At 42.8% G+C, this 16,590-nt stretch overlaps 1 protein-coding gene across 2 annotated transcripts in view; it reads left to right on the forward strand.

The window, feature by feature from the left end:
* Positions 1-2,858: 2,858 nt before the first annotated feature.
* The window catches only part of SLC24A3 (solute carrier family 24 member 3), a 197,260-nt gene continuing 183,528 nt past the window's right edge, over positions 2,859-16,590 (forward strand). For both annotated transcript variants that reach the window (XM_083358336.1, XM_083358337.1), the window contains exon 1: positions 2,859-3,611. In XM_083358336.1, coding sequence (XP_083214462.1) covers positions 3,455-3,611 — 157 coding nt within the window. In that variant the 5' untranslated portion in view covers positions 2,859-3,454. The remainder of the gene's footprint in view (positions 3,612-16,590) is intronic.

Below are 16,590 nucleotides of genomic sequence, written 5' to 3' on the forward strand. Positions count from 1 at the left end.
GCATGATTTCCATTAACAACTGCAGCGGCTCTATTAATGATCATTGGGAAAAAAAGGTTATAAAACTGAGTTCAACTCTTTTAACTGCCTCACTTGGCAACAAAAATTCTGGTCTGGGTTGTGGTTGTAAGTTGAGGGGATTTTCAATGCAGAATGGAACTTAAATGTAGAAATGCACGAAACATTTCTGATTTAAAAATAGGGCATTTTGACCTTACTTGACACCACCCAGGCAGTTGCTGGCACAACCCTGGTAAGATTGGAAGGGCTGCTGAGAACTAAGGTTGCAAAGTTTCCAATCTGAAATACCATTACTTAAAAGCCTATGATTAGGGATGCCTGGTGCTGACCCGGCGGGATTACTGCAGGGTTGAATACTGAAACAGGGAAACTGAAATCTTTTTTATTGTCACGTCTTTGTGATGGCAAGGTACAGGCAGAGGTGTCTCTCTTTGCAAGGCTATTGGTTCTCTTTGGGAGCTATTTATGCAATAGCAATAAGTCTCTGATGGAAGGTCACTAGCAGCATTTCCAGTCAGGCTGAACGCATGTTTATAATTTTTGTGTCACTTTTGCATTTTATATATATATACATACATATATATGTTTTCGGAGGTTTTCGTGGGTGTTTGTGCTCACTACCACATGCTTCTCCCAGAAGAAGGAAGCTGAAGCCACCAGCCTGATGATGACGGATGGGATTTCGTCGAAACGTTGCTTTTACACCTTCAATTCTACGTGGGAAAAAACTCGAATAACCAAAGATCATATATATATGTGTGTGTATGTATATATGTGTGTGTATATATGTGTGTGTATATATGTATATATGTATATATGTGTGTGTGTATATGTGTGTGTATATATGTATATATGTATATATATGTGTGTGTGTGTATATATATATATATATATATATATATATATATATATATATATATATATATATATATATATATATATATACTTTCATTTTCTTAGGCTGAGAGCCCATGTGTTCTAGCAATTATTCCATCTGCCATGGATCTGTTCTCTGTTCCATCCAGGGAAAGATTTTTCAGCCAATTATCTTTGATTATTTCAATGTCAAATAGTTGGCTTTCAATAGTGAGTCCGTGTCATTTATTAATGTAAGCGTAATCCTGAATATTCTGAAGACATGTTTTAACCATATGTGGGCAAAAACCTGGCTTATAGGTGTATTTACATTATGGAGAGCCTCTGAGAAGAAATGTGCTTTTAAATATGTAGAAAAAACACGAAGGAATAAACTTCAAAGCTTTTGTGTTTTTGTAACCCATTGCAGCAATTTACTCCCGTTTCTTTTGGTAACAGAAGTCTCTCTCCCTACTCCTGGTTTGGTCAATTGCCACCAACTTTCTCAGACAAAAGGTCATTCTGTTGTTGCCAATTATTTCAAGTGAAACAAATTTCAGTTTTATGGCTAATAGTCATCTTTGTGTCACTGTCTGTGCCATTCAACCATAAATGTCTGTTATGTTCCCCAGGGATTTTTGTGGAAGTTATTATCTTCCTTTGAAGATGGATCAGATCAAGCCATCTGGACAGACAGAGAGACAGGAATCACCCCGATCTCCTCACCCTCCACCTTCCCTTACAGCGGCACTAAAATATCAGGGAGTAAGATCTGTGTGCAGGCTAGAAATGGTGCTTCTGGTATTCTCTGTGACACAGCAAAGGATTCCCAGGCATTCCTCTTGGATCTCACATGCTGCTGGTGATCTCACTCCACTGCTTGTGTTGCTTATGCAAGCTGAATGAGCCCAGCAATAAAATGAAAACAACACCCTCTCTTTTTAATCACAAATACATATTAAAGCAAGAACTTTATTAGGCCAAGGTAGAGCTGTAAAATAATCCCAAGAATCTTGACTACAATTAGGTGACTAAATGCTTAACAAACAAACAAACAAAAAAGATAACCTGAGGAGAGGGATAGAATTATTGGGGTTGATATTCAAAAGTAAATCACAATCCTTTTCTAAAATTTTATTTTTAATTTTTAATTTTAATTTATTGCACAGATGATTTTAATTTTATTTTTATCTTAATTTCTGTACTTATTATATGTTTTGTTGTTAGCCGCCCTGAGTCCTTCGGGAGATAGGGCGGGATATAAATCCCATTAATAAATAAATAAATAAATAAAATGGGGGGGAAAGTAGAAGCAGAATTCCTTCTTCGGAAGCCACATTTATCACAATTGCTTAGGGACCAGGCATCCTACCTTAGAGCCGGTTCAGGCAAGATGATTTGAGATGACTGCCTGATGACTCTTAGGTAGAAATGAGCTATGACCTAAGACTGCAGACAGGATGCCACATCCTCACCGCCATTCACCTCTTAATTCAGCTTTTTTTTTCCCCCCTCGGTCAGATTCTTTCTTCCATGTCAGTTGAGTTCACATATTCAACTACCACTCTCAACAGATGCTGGTTAAAAAAAAATAATTAAGCCACCCAACAGGAGCCTCCTCCTTCAGGGATCGGGGTCCAGCACTCTGCACACGCTCAGGGTTACTTTTTGCTGCCTGATCTAAAACGCAGCAGTGGTTGAGGCGAAACCCGGAGACAAATGAAAGCGCACCCTATTTACCGGATGAAGCCGTGGAGAATTTGCCCAAACCTCCTCCGGTCCCCCTAGGCCAGGGGTAGGCAACCTCGGCTCTTTTATGACTCATGGACTTCAACTCCCAGAATTCCTGAGTCAGCATAGCTGACTCAGGAATTCTGGGATTTGAAGTCCATGAGTCATAAAAGAGCCGAGGTTGCCTACCCCTGCCCTAGGCTTTGCCAGGCTGGACCATTATTTATTATTTATTATTTTATTACATTTATATACCGCCCTTTCCCGAAGGACTCAGGGCGGTTTACAGGGTGATTAAAAACAAAAATACAAAAGTTAAAAACAATTAAAACATTATATCCGTCCCTGAACAAATAAAACCCCCGTTAAGGGGGACAGAAGCGGGCTCCGGCGGCGGCCACGAGGCGTGGGCTCCCTGGTTGTCCCCAGCCGGTCCCCCGGTTCCCTCCAAGAACGGGATTCGCTGGAAGAGGCGGCGACAACAGGCGGGGCGGCCTCCAAGACGCCCCCGCCCCCGGCCTCGAGCAGGGGGCGGAGCCGATGGGCGAGAGGGGGCCCCCGGCCGACGGATCTCCACCGCTGCCAGGCCGGCTAGAGCGCTAAGCGTAGCAGCCGCCAGCCGGGGAGCCCTGCCTATGGCGCAGCGCCTCGCCCTCGCCGAGCAGCCGGCCGCCCTCCGAGCCACAGCGCTCGGAAGCGGCTCGGCGTGAGCGGCGAAGGAGGCTGGGCTGGGCTGGCTCCCGACGGCCGAGAGGGCTGCCCGGGCGCTTCTTTGCCTCGCTCCGGCCGCTGGCGCCGGGGCATCCTCCTCCGGGGCGCTCCGCTCCGCACCGCGCCGTCCGTTGAGATGCTGCCGCCGCCGCCGCCGAAGAGGGGCCAAGCTTGGCGGCGCAGGAAAGGGCTGCGCGCCGGGCAGCTGTGCGTCCTGGCTTCGCTGCTGGGGCTCCTGCTGCTCGCCTGCGCCCGGGCAGGCCAGCGGGCTGGCCGCTCAGACGCCGCAGCCGGTGAGTGAGAAGCAAGAGGGGAGGGAGGGAACCGGCGGGGTCGCGGGGAGGGGAGGGGAGGGGAGGGCGAAGAAGGGACTCCGGCGGCTGCCAAAGGAGTCGCGACGCGGCGTTGGGGGCGAACCCAACAAGCCGCCCGGCCGGCGTGGAGCTGCTCTGCTGCGGCCGGACCTGCCTGTGGGTTCGGCGATCGGGTGTCCTCCTTCGGATGAAAGGAATCCCGCTGCTGGGCTGGGCTCAAGCGCGGGTTGGGGGGGAGGGGAGGGGTGGGGTGGAGGGGTGGGGGTGGGTGGCGAGTCGATTTGTGGGCTCGTTCGCCCTTTTTCAAGCGTTTAAGGGGTGGGGAGAGCTGGCCCTACCTCCACAGCCTTTGGGGTGGGGTCCTCGGGTTCTTTCCTCCTCCGCCGTCCTACCTGACAGGTGCCATTCTGGGGCTCCGGTCTGCAAGACAGGGAAGGGGGATTGCGGGAGCCTTCGCTTGTATTTTATTTATTTATTTATTTTAATTCCATTTATATCCCGCCCTTCTCCGAAGACTCAGGGCGGCTTAGCAGTAGCCTTCATTCTATGTATATGCCTGCTTATTAGGGCTTTCAGCCCCCCACCAGCGGCATTATTACAAAGTCAGCTTGTAGGCTGCAAGCGACGTCGGGACCGGCGAGCGGGCTGCGCGGTTCTTCCTTTCCCTTCCCCGAAGTTTTCCTGGGCCAGCCCGATTGGAATGAGCTGTGCCCCTTTTTTTTTCTTTTTTTCTTTTTAAAATTCCATTTATATCCCGCCCTTCTCCCAAGACTCGGGGCGGCTTACAAGCTTAGCAGTAGCCTTCATTCTAGGTATATGCCTGCTTATTAGGGCTTTCACACACACACACACACCCAAGCGGCATTATTACAAAGTCAGCTTAATTGCCCCCTTGCCTGCTCCCGTCACTGGTCCCAATAGTGTGCCCTTTTTTCCCCCCACAGAAATATTCCCGGGAGGTTGTAACATGTCTTACTGAAGAACGGCAGGAAATAAGGGGCGTTTGGAGTTTCCACCTGATTTCATTGTATTTGCATAGTACCTTTAATCACCCACCGGCTAACCATATTTTAACATAGCATGTTGTGTGACCTCCATCCTGGGAGGGTTCAGTGAATTAACAGAACCTAGGGAATGGGCTGAATAAACTGTGTTTGAATTAACCGTTGGTTAGGCATGTTGTACAAATATGACCACTAATCACTTGGGAGGGCCTAAAGTTTGCTTTTCACATTACTGACTTCTTCATTATCCCCACCTATGGGAACTTCCTCCAGTGACCTAAGGAACTACTGGGCTAAATGTTAAATGGAAAAGCTAGGATTTGGCTTGGATTCCTACAACTGAAGGACCTGTATGCATATCTCACCATAGGACTGTAGCCAAACTGCATATGTTACCAAGCTGACCTTCATTCAGCTTGTGATTTAATGCATGCTTTTAGAAGGCTGTAATATTTAGATTGCATTCTCATACTCGCTTTCTGGCTGGAAATATGCCTACCTGAATTCAGTGGGCCTATTAAGAAGACCTGTTTAGGATTGTGCAGTTAATGAAACCAAATATTAATATCTTTCCAGTGTCAATAATATATCTTTCTTCCAAATAGTAACTTATGCTCCATTCTTCCTAGCTGCCCCCCAACCACCATATGCCACCTAGATTAATGGAGTGGAGAGGAAGAAAAGAATTTAGTAGGTTCAAGCATCTACTAGTGCTGTTACTGGTCCTCACCTAACAGCCTAGTAATCTCTTCAAGCTTGACGTGGAAAGACATCATTAGTCTGCCCTCCATCAATGTCATTCAGCTGAGTATTTGCGAGCAGGCTGCAGTTTTTCAGGTTTTCTTATATCCTGTTGAAATCAGCAAGACTTATTTTTGTCTAACCTTAGCCAGAGAAACCATACAGACTGAGGTGGCAGTGAGTCGCAGAGAAGAGAATAAATAAATGAACATTTTTATTTGGAATGCTCTATGAATAGTTTTATTGACATTTAACTGACTGACGAAGTGATTCTTTAGTTGAAATGGTAGAACGGATCAATGAATTCTTCTTCACTAAGGTGAAACATTAAGTTTTTAGCTCAGGGACTTTTCACCGTTTCATAAAAATTCGTTTTAGTATCTCTGCATTCAGCACGTGCCTCGCCTGGACTTTTTTTTAATGGGGCAGATGATAATGGTTCCCTACCTGGGTACAGGTGATGGCAGAGGTGGTGTGTCTTTCTTTGTAGGTTCATGATGGAGATGAGAATTGAACATTTCCAGCCATTGCTTAGACAGTCAACAAGACTGCTCTTGTTCTACTGTTCTTCTGTTGTTATATCGTTGTGTTTTTTTTTCAAGTTTAAAATTCCTGGGAACTGTGATTTTCTGATGTTACCTCAACCAACTGGATTTTACAGTCTCGCTTGTCTTTCTGGACTTTCGTAGAAGAATCTGTGGTACGGGATTGTTGGGCACGACTGTGACAGCCAATCAGCATTTTCAGGAATTACACGTATCTGTTCAGCTAGGGTTGCATAACTAATGGAAAGGCTCTTCAGTACATTTCTTTTGCAATCCCCTCCACACTGCTGGATTTTGTGAAGGGAAAGGCTGTGTACAATATATCACCTACCTCTGAACAAAGGAAAATCCATCTGTTTATGGTTTATGTTTCATATCATGCAAAAGAGTCGCTGAGTCACACGCACAGCCCTGGGAAAGCGAATCGTTTAACCTAAGTTAATGCTTTTCAATTGTGAGGGCATGCAGTGGAAAACTCTGAGCGTGTATCAGAACTAGACTATTTGTCTTGCCCTTGCTAATGTTACTGTATTCTCTGGAGCTCTTGTTTGTCCATTGAGGAACATGAGGGTGGTCTAGTATCACATCAACCTGACCTTGATTTGTGTCTTAGAGACCTTGTGCCAAACTCTGTTACCTGAACTAGAAAACATGAGAGATTCTCCTGTAGTATACATTCATGAAGCTTTGACCATGGGAATACTTGTGTTAGAGTATATCCCACTTACAAGTAGTCCTTGGGTAAGAACCATTTGTTCATTCAGTGACCATTCAAAGTTACAATGGCTCTGAATGAAGGAGACTTAAGGATGAATCCTCACTGTTTTGGCTGTTACAGTGTCCCAGTTTTCAACATTCCCAGCCAGCTTCCCACAAAATAATCAGTGGGTAGCTGGCAGGGAGTCAGAAGTTGTGATCATGTGAGATCCTTACTTAATGACCAATGCAGTCCTCATTTTACAATAGTATCTGGGACTTAGCAATGTGGACACATGTTATACTTTATGACTACCTCACTTAGCAATGGAATTCTTGGTCCCAATTGCTGTTGTAACCCGAGGACTATTGTACACTATTCTGGTGCAGAGTAGCACTTGACCTGCAGGCTACAGTAGACTTGGCACTCCAAAGTACACACAAGAAGCTCTTCTGTCTTTTCAACAAAACTGTACTGCTACCTGAGAAGGTGCTAATTCCTGGACAGTCCCATACTATCACTGCTTCAATATTAAGGGATTCGAAGAAGAGGAGGTGAAATCCTACTAACAAGGGTGAAGAAAGGAAAACTTTTTTCAAAGTTTTTTTTCTTGTGTGTGTGCATGTGTGTGCACCCCTTCAAGGGAGTCTTAACTCTTTGCAACTGTCTCAACTAGTGTCTGCAGTATCCTTGGCAAGATTTTCAGAAGTGATTTGCCTTCTTCCTTGAGCCCAGAGAAAATGAATTGCCCATAATCACCCAGCTGTGCTTAAGGTTGGACTTGAACTCATGATTTCTGGTTTCTAGCCTGGTGCCTTAACCACTACACCAAACTGGTTTTCTTGTTTCAAGTGTGTTATCTATTTCAATTCTTAATCATCCCTGTCTGTTCTCTACCACTACTTCTACCTCTACCATCTACGTTGACATAGACACAAACAGACAGATCTGTTCAGTTGTGTCCAATTTTTGGAAACTACCTAGACAAGTCCCTGATATTTTCTTGACAAGGCTTTTCAGAAGTGGTTTGCCACCACTGGAGGTTTTTAAGAAGAGATTGGACAGCGGTTTGTCTGCAATGGTATATGGCAGACATGTCAAACACAAGGCCCAGGGGCCGGATCCGGCCCGTGAAGTGGTTTCATGCGGCCCGCAAAGCCATCCTGGAAACAGTGAGGGAACGGCCCCCACTGCCTTGGCCCTGGCCCAGAGACCCTCCTCCTGCCAGAGACCCTCAGATCTGTCCCACTCCTGCCCAGGCCCCCATAGGCACCCTTGATGCGAATGATGTAGAGCTGGCCACACCCACCCAGTAGGCCATACGCACTCTAGCCACGCCCACCCAGTAGGCCACACCCACCCTGGCCATACCCACCCGGCCCCCTGAGGGCAACCGCAATGCTGATGCGGCCCTCAATGAAATTGAGTTTGACACCCCTGAAATAGGGTCTCCTGCTTGAGCAGGGGGTTAGACTAGAAGACCTCCAAGGTTCCTTCCAGCTCTGTTATTCTGTATTCTGTATTGCCTCCTTCCTAAGTCTGAGAGAAAGTAGTATTGTTATGAATGTTCTAACTTTCCAGAAGGTTTAAAAAGTGTCGACAAATTGAATGTAGTGACTGAGGCTGTACTGCTGATAAAAAGAATGAATCGTTGATAAAAGATAATGAAGAATGAATGAAAAAAAATACGATATCTAAAATGTTTATATATGCAAGTGGTCATATGCATAGCACACAGGGCACATTTATTAGTCCTGCACCTACATTTTAAAAATGAATGTGTGAAATTATATATCAATTAAATTAGAGATATGTGAAAGAGCAACATGTAGAAAGGCAAAATAACGCTTCTCAGATAATAGGCATATTATTATTATTATAAGATCAGCAAGAGTTTCTTTGAAATTTGGGCATATGGGATCTTGACATTCTCCACCGTATGACAAAAAGGGAGCTCTTTCTCTCTCTCTCTAGTTGGTTGTTTGCTTTCAGACATTTCATTACCCAATAGGCAACATCATCAGCGGAACTTGCTGTATGTTTATATGCAGTACTGTAGCTTGCCTTGCCAGTTTTGGTGGGGGTATGTTTTTCTCCTTTTGAGTTAGCATCTTTCACCAGGTCAAATCCAAAAATGCTGGAAAATTCCTGGAAGCTTGGCATTTAGACAAATCAGCCATCAATAGACCATGGAGACAAACCACATTTACACACAAGAGAAAATTAAAATAAACTAGGAAGGAAACAAAGAGACCACAACCCATCCCCTCCAGCAGGCCACATTCAGAAAAGCAAGGGTCAGCACCTGACAAACAGGTAGCAAACTATACCCTAATCAAGGAACCATCAAAGTTATTCCTGATTGGATTTTGAAGTTGCCCATCTTGTGGACTACTGACAAAAGAAATAAAAGAAACAAAGCACAAATTTGGGCAAGTAATCAGTGAATAGTTTGCTGTTCTGAAAAACGGCTTAAGTATGGTAAACCAAAATCCAAACCCAATTAATTATACCTTAATGTGAGGGATGAACCCTAATCCTGACTCTGCCTGGCTTTTTCCTTGCTTGATAAACTGTGATTAAAATAAATCCTGGATTATGTGCAAATATTAAAATATTGTGGTTAATCCATCAACAGACCACATCAATCTTTAGCATTATGACTGAGCTAGGCCAATATTTATAAGCCGCCATGGGAAAACTTAAATTCTCATACTGGATGATGAGTCTCTACTTGTGGAAACTTCCCCTGCTGGGTATCCATGCCCATACATAACAAGGCTACCTTAACTGGGAAAGAAACTGTGACATTGGTGTCACCCATAATAATGTATAATAAGGTAAAGGTTCCCCCGCACATGTGTGCTAGTTGTTTCCAACTCTAGGGGCCGGTGCTCATCTCTGTTTCAAAGCCGAAGAGCCAGCGCTTGTCCGAGGACGTCTCCGTGGTCATGTGGCCAGCATGACTAGACGCCAAAGGCGCATGGAACGCTGTTACCTTTCCACCGTAGTGGTCCCTATTTTTCTACTTGCATTTTTATGTGCTTTCGAACTGCTAGGTTGGCAGAAGCTGGGACGAGTAACAGGTGCTCACTCTGCTACGCAGCACTCGGGATTCGACCTGCCAAACTGCCGACCTTCTGATCGACAAGCTCAGTGCCCTAACCCACTGAGCCACCGCATCCCTCAATAATAATGTATACTCCAGTATTAACCCATGAGACATCAAGTTTTAACTGTGGGGATTATTATGGCAGATGAAGATTATTTGCATACAGGGATAATTGTGCCAGACAAATACCACAATCAACTAAATAAGTAGATATTACTGTTTTTCACTAAGTTAGAATTAGCTGTTTCTATCCATTGTCTTCATGACCTTTTTCCGTGAATGGTCTTGATACAATGACATATCCTGTTGAAGTGTCTAATGTTGTCCCTTTGATTGATGGTGTCACATTTTTGACATCTCTGTTTCAATGCATTCTTTAGCATAGATTCTTTAATCATTCTTCAAAGGGGCACTATCTTGTTAATTCTTCCTGTCTTCTAAACTGTATACATGTTGTATTGAATTCTTATTATTCTAGATGGAACATTTGTATTGTACCCTTTCCCCTAGAAGTTTAGAAAAAGGTACATGGAATTATTTCATCATCGCAATAATCCAAATATTTCCCGAGAGTTACCCAGTAGACTTTATGACTTTGTAAAAATTCCAACCCAGGTCTTTCTCTAGTCTACTTTCTAATGCTTAGCCCCCACCCATATAGTCTTGGTATGCTGGAAAAGTCTGTTGAAAAAGCTAAGCTGTCTTGTCCTCATGCAAGTGTAGAAAGCAAATAGCTGAGTGCCCTGATTACACTAAACAATTATTGCAGAACAATTATTGTACAGCTTGGTATGATATGTGAATTCAAGTGCAAGTCTCATTTTATTTGTGGTCTGTTCAGAGCGTTAGTTTATTGTTGCTTTGCAAATGAAGGTAGTTGTTCTGAATTCTTTGTCTCAGAACTGGCATTCTCTCCCAGTTATATCTGAATATAACTATTATATCTGAATATAACTATAACTATCCTGTTGATCTTTTTCTAATTTTCTAATTTGTCCTTCTCTCTCTCTCTCTCTCTCTCTCTCTCTCTCTCTCTCTGTGTGTGTGTGTGTGTGTGTGTGTATGAATGAAACATATATATGTAAAACTGGGAGACAGTGCAGCTCAAACAACAGGGGTGTAATATGAACAAACTTAGAGACAACCCAACACTGTATTGCTGTTGCATTCTAGACCAGTTGTAACTTCTGTGTGGTCTTCAAGAGCAACTTCATGTACAACCCCATATATTGTTTGATATATGAAGCTCTAGATTTGCTCTATAGGTTGGTTATCCAGAAGTGAATATGTGTTAGAAAATACTATAACTTTCATTGTTGATTGTTTATAGCTCTGTTCCTTGCCACAATATTGGGCTAAGGCAGTGAGATCATTTCTGGGGCTGATCTATGTGAATGGTAGGGTTGGAGTATCGTTGGTATAAAGTAAGACAGATAGATGTTTCTCAGACAGTTTTGGGCATGCAAATCAATTCCTGGAGATGTTTAATTGGTCAGTGTGTGTATGTGTGGGAGGTGTATGTGTGTGTTTTGTGGGTGTGTATGAGTATATTTTTATGAGTGCATCTATCCATCCATCCATCTAATATCTGCCTGCCTGCCTGCCTGCCTGCTTGCCTGTCTATCTATCTATCTATCTATCTATCTATCTATCTATCTATCTATCTATCTATCTATCTATCATCTATCCTCATTTATCTTTCTCACAAAGAGGGGCCAAGAAACATCCTATTCATACTCCTTTTTAAATTAAATTTAGAGTTGACAACAGTCCAATGCAACTAAATCTGATAAAATTTATATTTTCATATAATTAAGAACAATAAATGTTTATAAGTAGTTGAGCTTTAAGCGTGTTGTGTAAGAGGAGTCAAAGCAGCTCTGAAGTTCAGGAAGCTACAAATATCAACCATGAATACAGAGTCCACAGTGAGTTTGTGTTTATGGGGGGGTTATATATTCTGTTATTCCCATGTACATACCTATTGTTACCTAAATATGTGCAAACATACATGCATGTGTTTGTTTTACTAGACTCTACTACAGGGGTCCCCAACCCCCAGTCCGTGGACCAGTACCGGTTCGTGGCATGCCAGCAACCAGTCCGCACAAACAAGCAAAACTCCTTCCACGGGATGCAGACAGTTATAAAGAGAAATGTTATGCTCTCTAGGATTTGATCATGCAGCTTATTGACAGTCTCACAGAGAAGTGCCCTATTGCCTGACTTGAGCAACAGTCTCCCTAGTGGAGTTTCTATACTAGTGGTAGGGTGATATGATTGGGAGCAGAATGTCAAGTGCCAGTGAAATCAGGAGATCCAGGCAATTCAAATGGGTTTATTGCAAACTTAAGCTGTCTAGAAAAATTTGAACTACTAATGGCCAAAGGAAATCAGCAGTGGGTAAAGGTAGAAGAAATTCAAGATGGGCTGGATTTAGATCTCTTGTGGGTGCAATGGGACTCATGACTGATAACATGTTTGACCCCCTCCCTCAGGCTCAGCCTAGTCATTTCCTACACAGAATGACAATACAACTTAATTTGGGGACATGGAATAGATTATTATTAATTCAGAAACCTTGTTATTGGAAACAATACTAAAGACCTTTGTTGGATGAAGTATTATTCTGTTGATGAAAGGTAGGTGTAGCCTGAAAGTGTGCAATAAGCATTGCTCCCTAAATCCCACTTTGGCTGCCTGTGGAGTTTCTTTTGCTAAAAAGCTGGGGCATTGTCTCTTACCATTTTGTACTAGGAAAAATTAAAAAAGCATCTGTAGTGGAAATTTTAAATAAGCAGAACATCATTTTCAAAGCATAAAGAAAACCTCCAAACTACCTTCTGTATCCTGTAGTCGTCAAAAAACAGCCCTGGCCTTCATCTTAGTTCCCCCTAAAATGCACACCCCAAAATATGAGACTAGGCATGGATGCTCCTGTCCCAGCATTCTGTGTCAAAGCAATGGCTCTGCCACATTTCTAATGGATCTTCACATCTGCAGCAGGTTGATGGCATAATGTTCTGGTGATACATCGGGAAAGTTCTGATTTCATCGCCCCTTGCAATCCTAGTATCTTATCAGGGAAACTCTGCTCATAGCCTGCAGCTTGATTCTGACAGAGCTCAAGGTTGCCTCAGCCTTCCATCTTTCCGAAGTCGGTAAAATGAGGACCCAGATTGTTGGGGGCAATATTCTGACATTATAAACCGCCCAGAGAATGCTATAAAGCAAGGGTCCCTAACCCTTCATGTGTGGTATGCCAGCAACTGAGCCGCGCAAACAAGCAAAGCCCCACCCGCCAGATGTAGGCAGCACGCGAAAACAGTCCATGGAAAAAACCTCTCTCCACGGAACCGATCCTTGTTACCCAAAAGGTTGGGGGGCCACTGCTGTAAAGCACTATGTGGTGTGGCAGTATTTAAGTCTAAGAGCTATTGCTATTATCATAGTATTATTTTATTATCTGATACCTTGCTGAAGCGTGCAGGGCTTCACTCAAAGCCAGCCCAATGACAGTATAAGCTGATGCCCTGATTCGAGGGTGGATAGACTCTGAATCAATTTAGTACTTATGAGCCCAGACCTAGAAACCTGAGTCAGGTGAACAAGCCATTCTCCTAGAATTAAAGGATTCTAAATCCAGCAACTTCTTTGAGCTGAACAGAGCTTACCGTCTTTCTGTTCCAAACCCCTCTCCAGGGTCCCCCAATTTTTATTTCAGCTGCATAATTTATGCAAAATTCGAACGTGGGGGGAACTTGCTGAAGCACGATGTCTGCTTATATGGTATACTGAGTGCCATTCCTGATATTTGGTAAGCTTGTGAATTTTAATTATAAGGCATGCAACTGAAAGACATTACACAGATTTCCTTTTTTGGGCACAGAGCAAGTGGCTTGATGGAGAGCCTCTGCTGAGAGGGATGCTTGCTCCCAGCTGCTTGGATCCCTTTGGAGGTGTTTTGTTTTTTTGCTTTGAGCCTAGACATGTGACCCATCTGTTTTTTCAAAGGACCTCACTGTTTAAAATGACATCTTAATAAATAAAAAGCATTACTCGGAACTGGCTGTGCTACACAAAATTAAAATAAAACTATTTTCGACCAAGGCTATTCTTTATCTTGAAAAGATGAATTTCCCATACATTAGAAATGAGGTGTTCTGTCTGCTGGTGAGTGATTGCCTTGCCTCTCAAGCAGGACTCAGCCCTGGTCCCTGCAACGTTTGGATGATTTTAACTAGAAATGGTGGGGATTAAAGTTGAATTTATTAGATACAGAATTGCTAGTCCACTGACGGATTTCTCCAAGCATTAAGCAACTCTGCTGAGTCTATATGCCTGCTTACTTCAGAGACAAAGACCTATTCAGTTCATTAGACCCCTTGTCCAGGATAAATCTTCTTTCCATCCTCCTATGAATAGGGAAAACTGGAGGAAGGTGTTCAAGGCAATTCTATCTGGTTGTATAGATAAGGGGTGTGTATCTGTGTTTGGGTAAATAAAACATAGACAAAAACCTTTATCCTTCTTAGAGGCAGATTATTCCAGAGATTAAGCCACTGTTAGCTATATAGGGTCAGATTTATATATTATTTACATTTAAATCAGATTCTTTAGTTGTTGTATAGCAATAGCAATAGCACTTGGACTTACTTATGTACCACTCCACAATGCTTTACAGCCCTCTCTAAGCAGTTTACAGAGTCAGGCTATTGCCCCTCCCAACAATCTGGGTCCTCATTTTACCGACCTCGGAAGGATGGAAGGCTGAGTCAACCTTGAGCCAGTATGTGACAGTATAAAGCAAACATACAAAAACATCAAAAAACAATGTGATAAAATGCCAAAATAAATAAATAAAAAATATTAAAATAAAAAGTTGATTTAATGTCTGGCTGTTAAAATACAACTGAAATGAAATGAAAAATAAAAAAAAACCTAAACAACCCAGGCAATAAAATTAAACATAAACCAACAAATCTAATAGAGACTTTAAGGCAGGGGTGTCCAAACTTTTTTCAAAGAGGGCCAGATTGGATGAAGTGAACATGCTGGAGGGCCGAACATTTTTCCGAACATTCTTTGAACAATTGCAATTAAATGCAAATGAATTATTTTATGCCAAGTTAATTGCAAATGGCATACTTTTCATTTTATAACATTAAGATCAACTGTCAGCTGAGTTTTCACAATGTATTTTAAATAAATTTTAAAAAAAACTTACCTGCACTAATGTGAAGGGTGAAACTGAGATCTGTACTGCAGCAAATAGGCTCGGTCTGGTACAAAGGCAGTGGTTTTGATACGCAAAATGTCACGGAGATGTGAGTCACTTAGTCTTGTCCTCACACGGTTCTTATTAAAGTTCATAGTAGAGAATGTCTTCTCACACAAATATGTTGAGCCAAACAAGCTCAGCATTTTCTTTGCAAATGTCCGAATCTCCTGAAACCTGCCCTTATCTAGTTGGCGGTAAAAGTTCACAAGAGAGAGCTGTTGCTGACGACTGCGTAACTCACTGTCACAATGCAGATCAATGAGCTCAAGCTGCAGCTGATCTGGAGCATCATCGGGGTCAACAGAGAATGGAGAGGAGAAAAGGCTGATCTCCTTTTCAATAGCTGCAAAATCTTGAAAGCGCCGTTTAAACTCTCCAGCCAGAGATGCGATGTCTGCTGCATACCTGCTCACTTGCACACTGATATTGTCCTGTGAAAAACTGTTCATTATTTCCTGCAATGCTGGGAAATGTATGGTATTGGGCTGTGTTTGTGACAAATGCCTTTGGAAAAGTTGCAGCTTTGTTCCAAAGGCCTTGATGTGTGAATAAAGCTGGTTCACCACTGCATCTTTTCCCTGAAGACTCGTGTTTAGTACATTCAGATGCTTTGTTATGTCAACTAGAAACCCCAAATCAGCCAGCCAAATAGGATCAGATAGTTCTCGCATCGGTTGTCCCTTTGTTTCCAAGAATTCTTTTATTTCCTTTCTGAGAGAGTAGAAACGCTGCAGCGCAGACCCTCGACTGAGCCATCTTACATCGTTGTGATATAAAACATCTTCATATTCAGCCTGGATGTCCAGTAGAAACTGTTTAAACTGGCGGTGGTACAGAGCTTTAGCGCGAATAAAATTAATAGTCTTTACAACCGGTTTCATAACATGATCATATTTGAGATATTTAGCACAGAGAACTTGTTGATGAATGATACAATGGAGTTTAATAGCTTTGCCTCCTTCTTCAATCACCTTGTTACAGATTAGGGTTGATAAGCCACTTCGTTCACCAGCCATAGCAGGTGCCCCATCAGTAATAATCCCAGTAATTTTGTTCCAGGGCAGTTTCATGTCATCTATTGCGGAACTAACAGCAACAAATAAATCTTTTCCTCTAGTTTGGTCCGTAAGGCTCTGGAGGTCAAGTAGCTCTTCAGTCACATTTATTTCATCGTCCACCCCTCTCAAAAAAATCAGCAACTGAGCTGTGTCAGATAGGTCTGTGCTTTCATCACAGGCTATTGAAAAGAAGTCAAAATCCTGTCCTTTGGACGTCAACTGTCTCTTAATATCTGATGAAATATCTTCAATTCTCCGTGCTATAGTGTTACGAGCCAGGCAAATGTTGGCAAACTCTTGCTTCTTCTCGGGACAGATATTTTCAACCATTTTCAAAACGCACTCTTTAATAAAATCACCCTCAGCAAAAGACTTGCAATTTTTAGCAATTAACATTGCCACGTCATAGCTTGCCTTTGTGGCATTTTCATTTGACTCACGGGCTCTTGTGAGAAATCGCTGTTGTGACATTAAAACTGCTTCAAGTTGCTTCAACTTTTCACTGCGGTCACGCCCTGTT

This window comes from Vipera ursinii (assembly GCF_947247035.1).
Source record: "Vipera ursinii genome assembly, chromosome: 3".
In the NCBI taxonomy this organism is placed as follows: Eukaryota; Metazoa; Chordata; class Lepidosauria; order Squamata; family Viperidae; genus Vipera; species Vipera ursinii.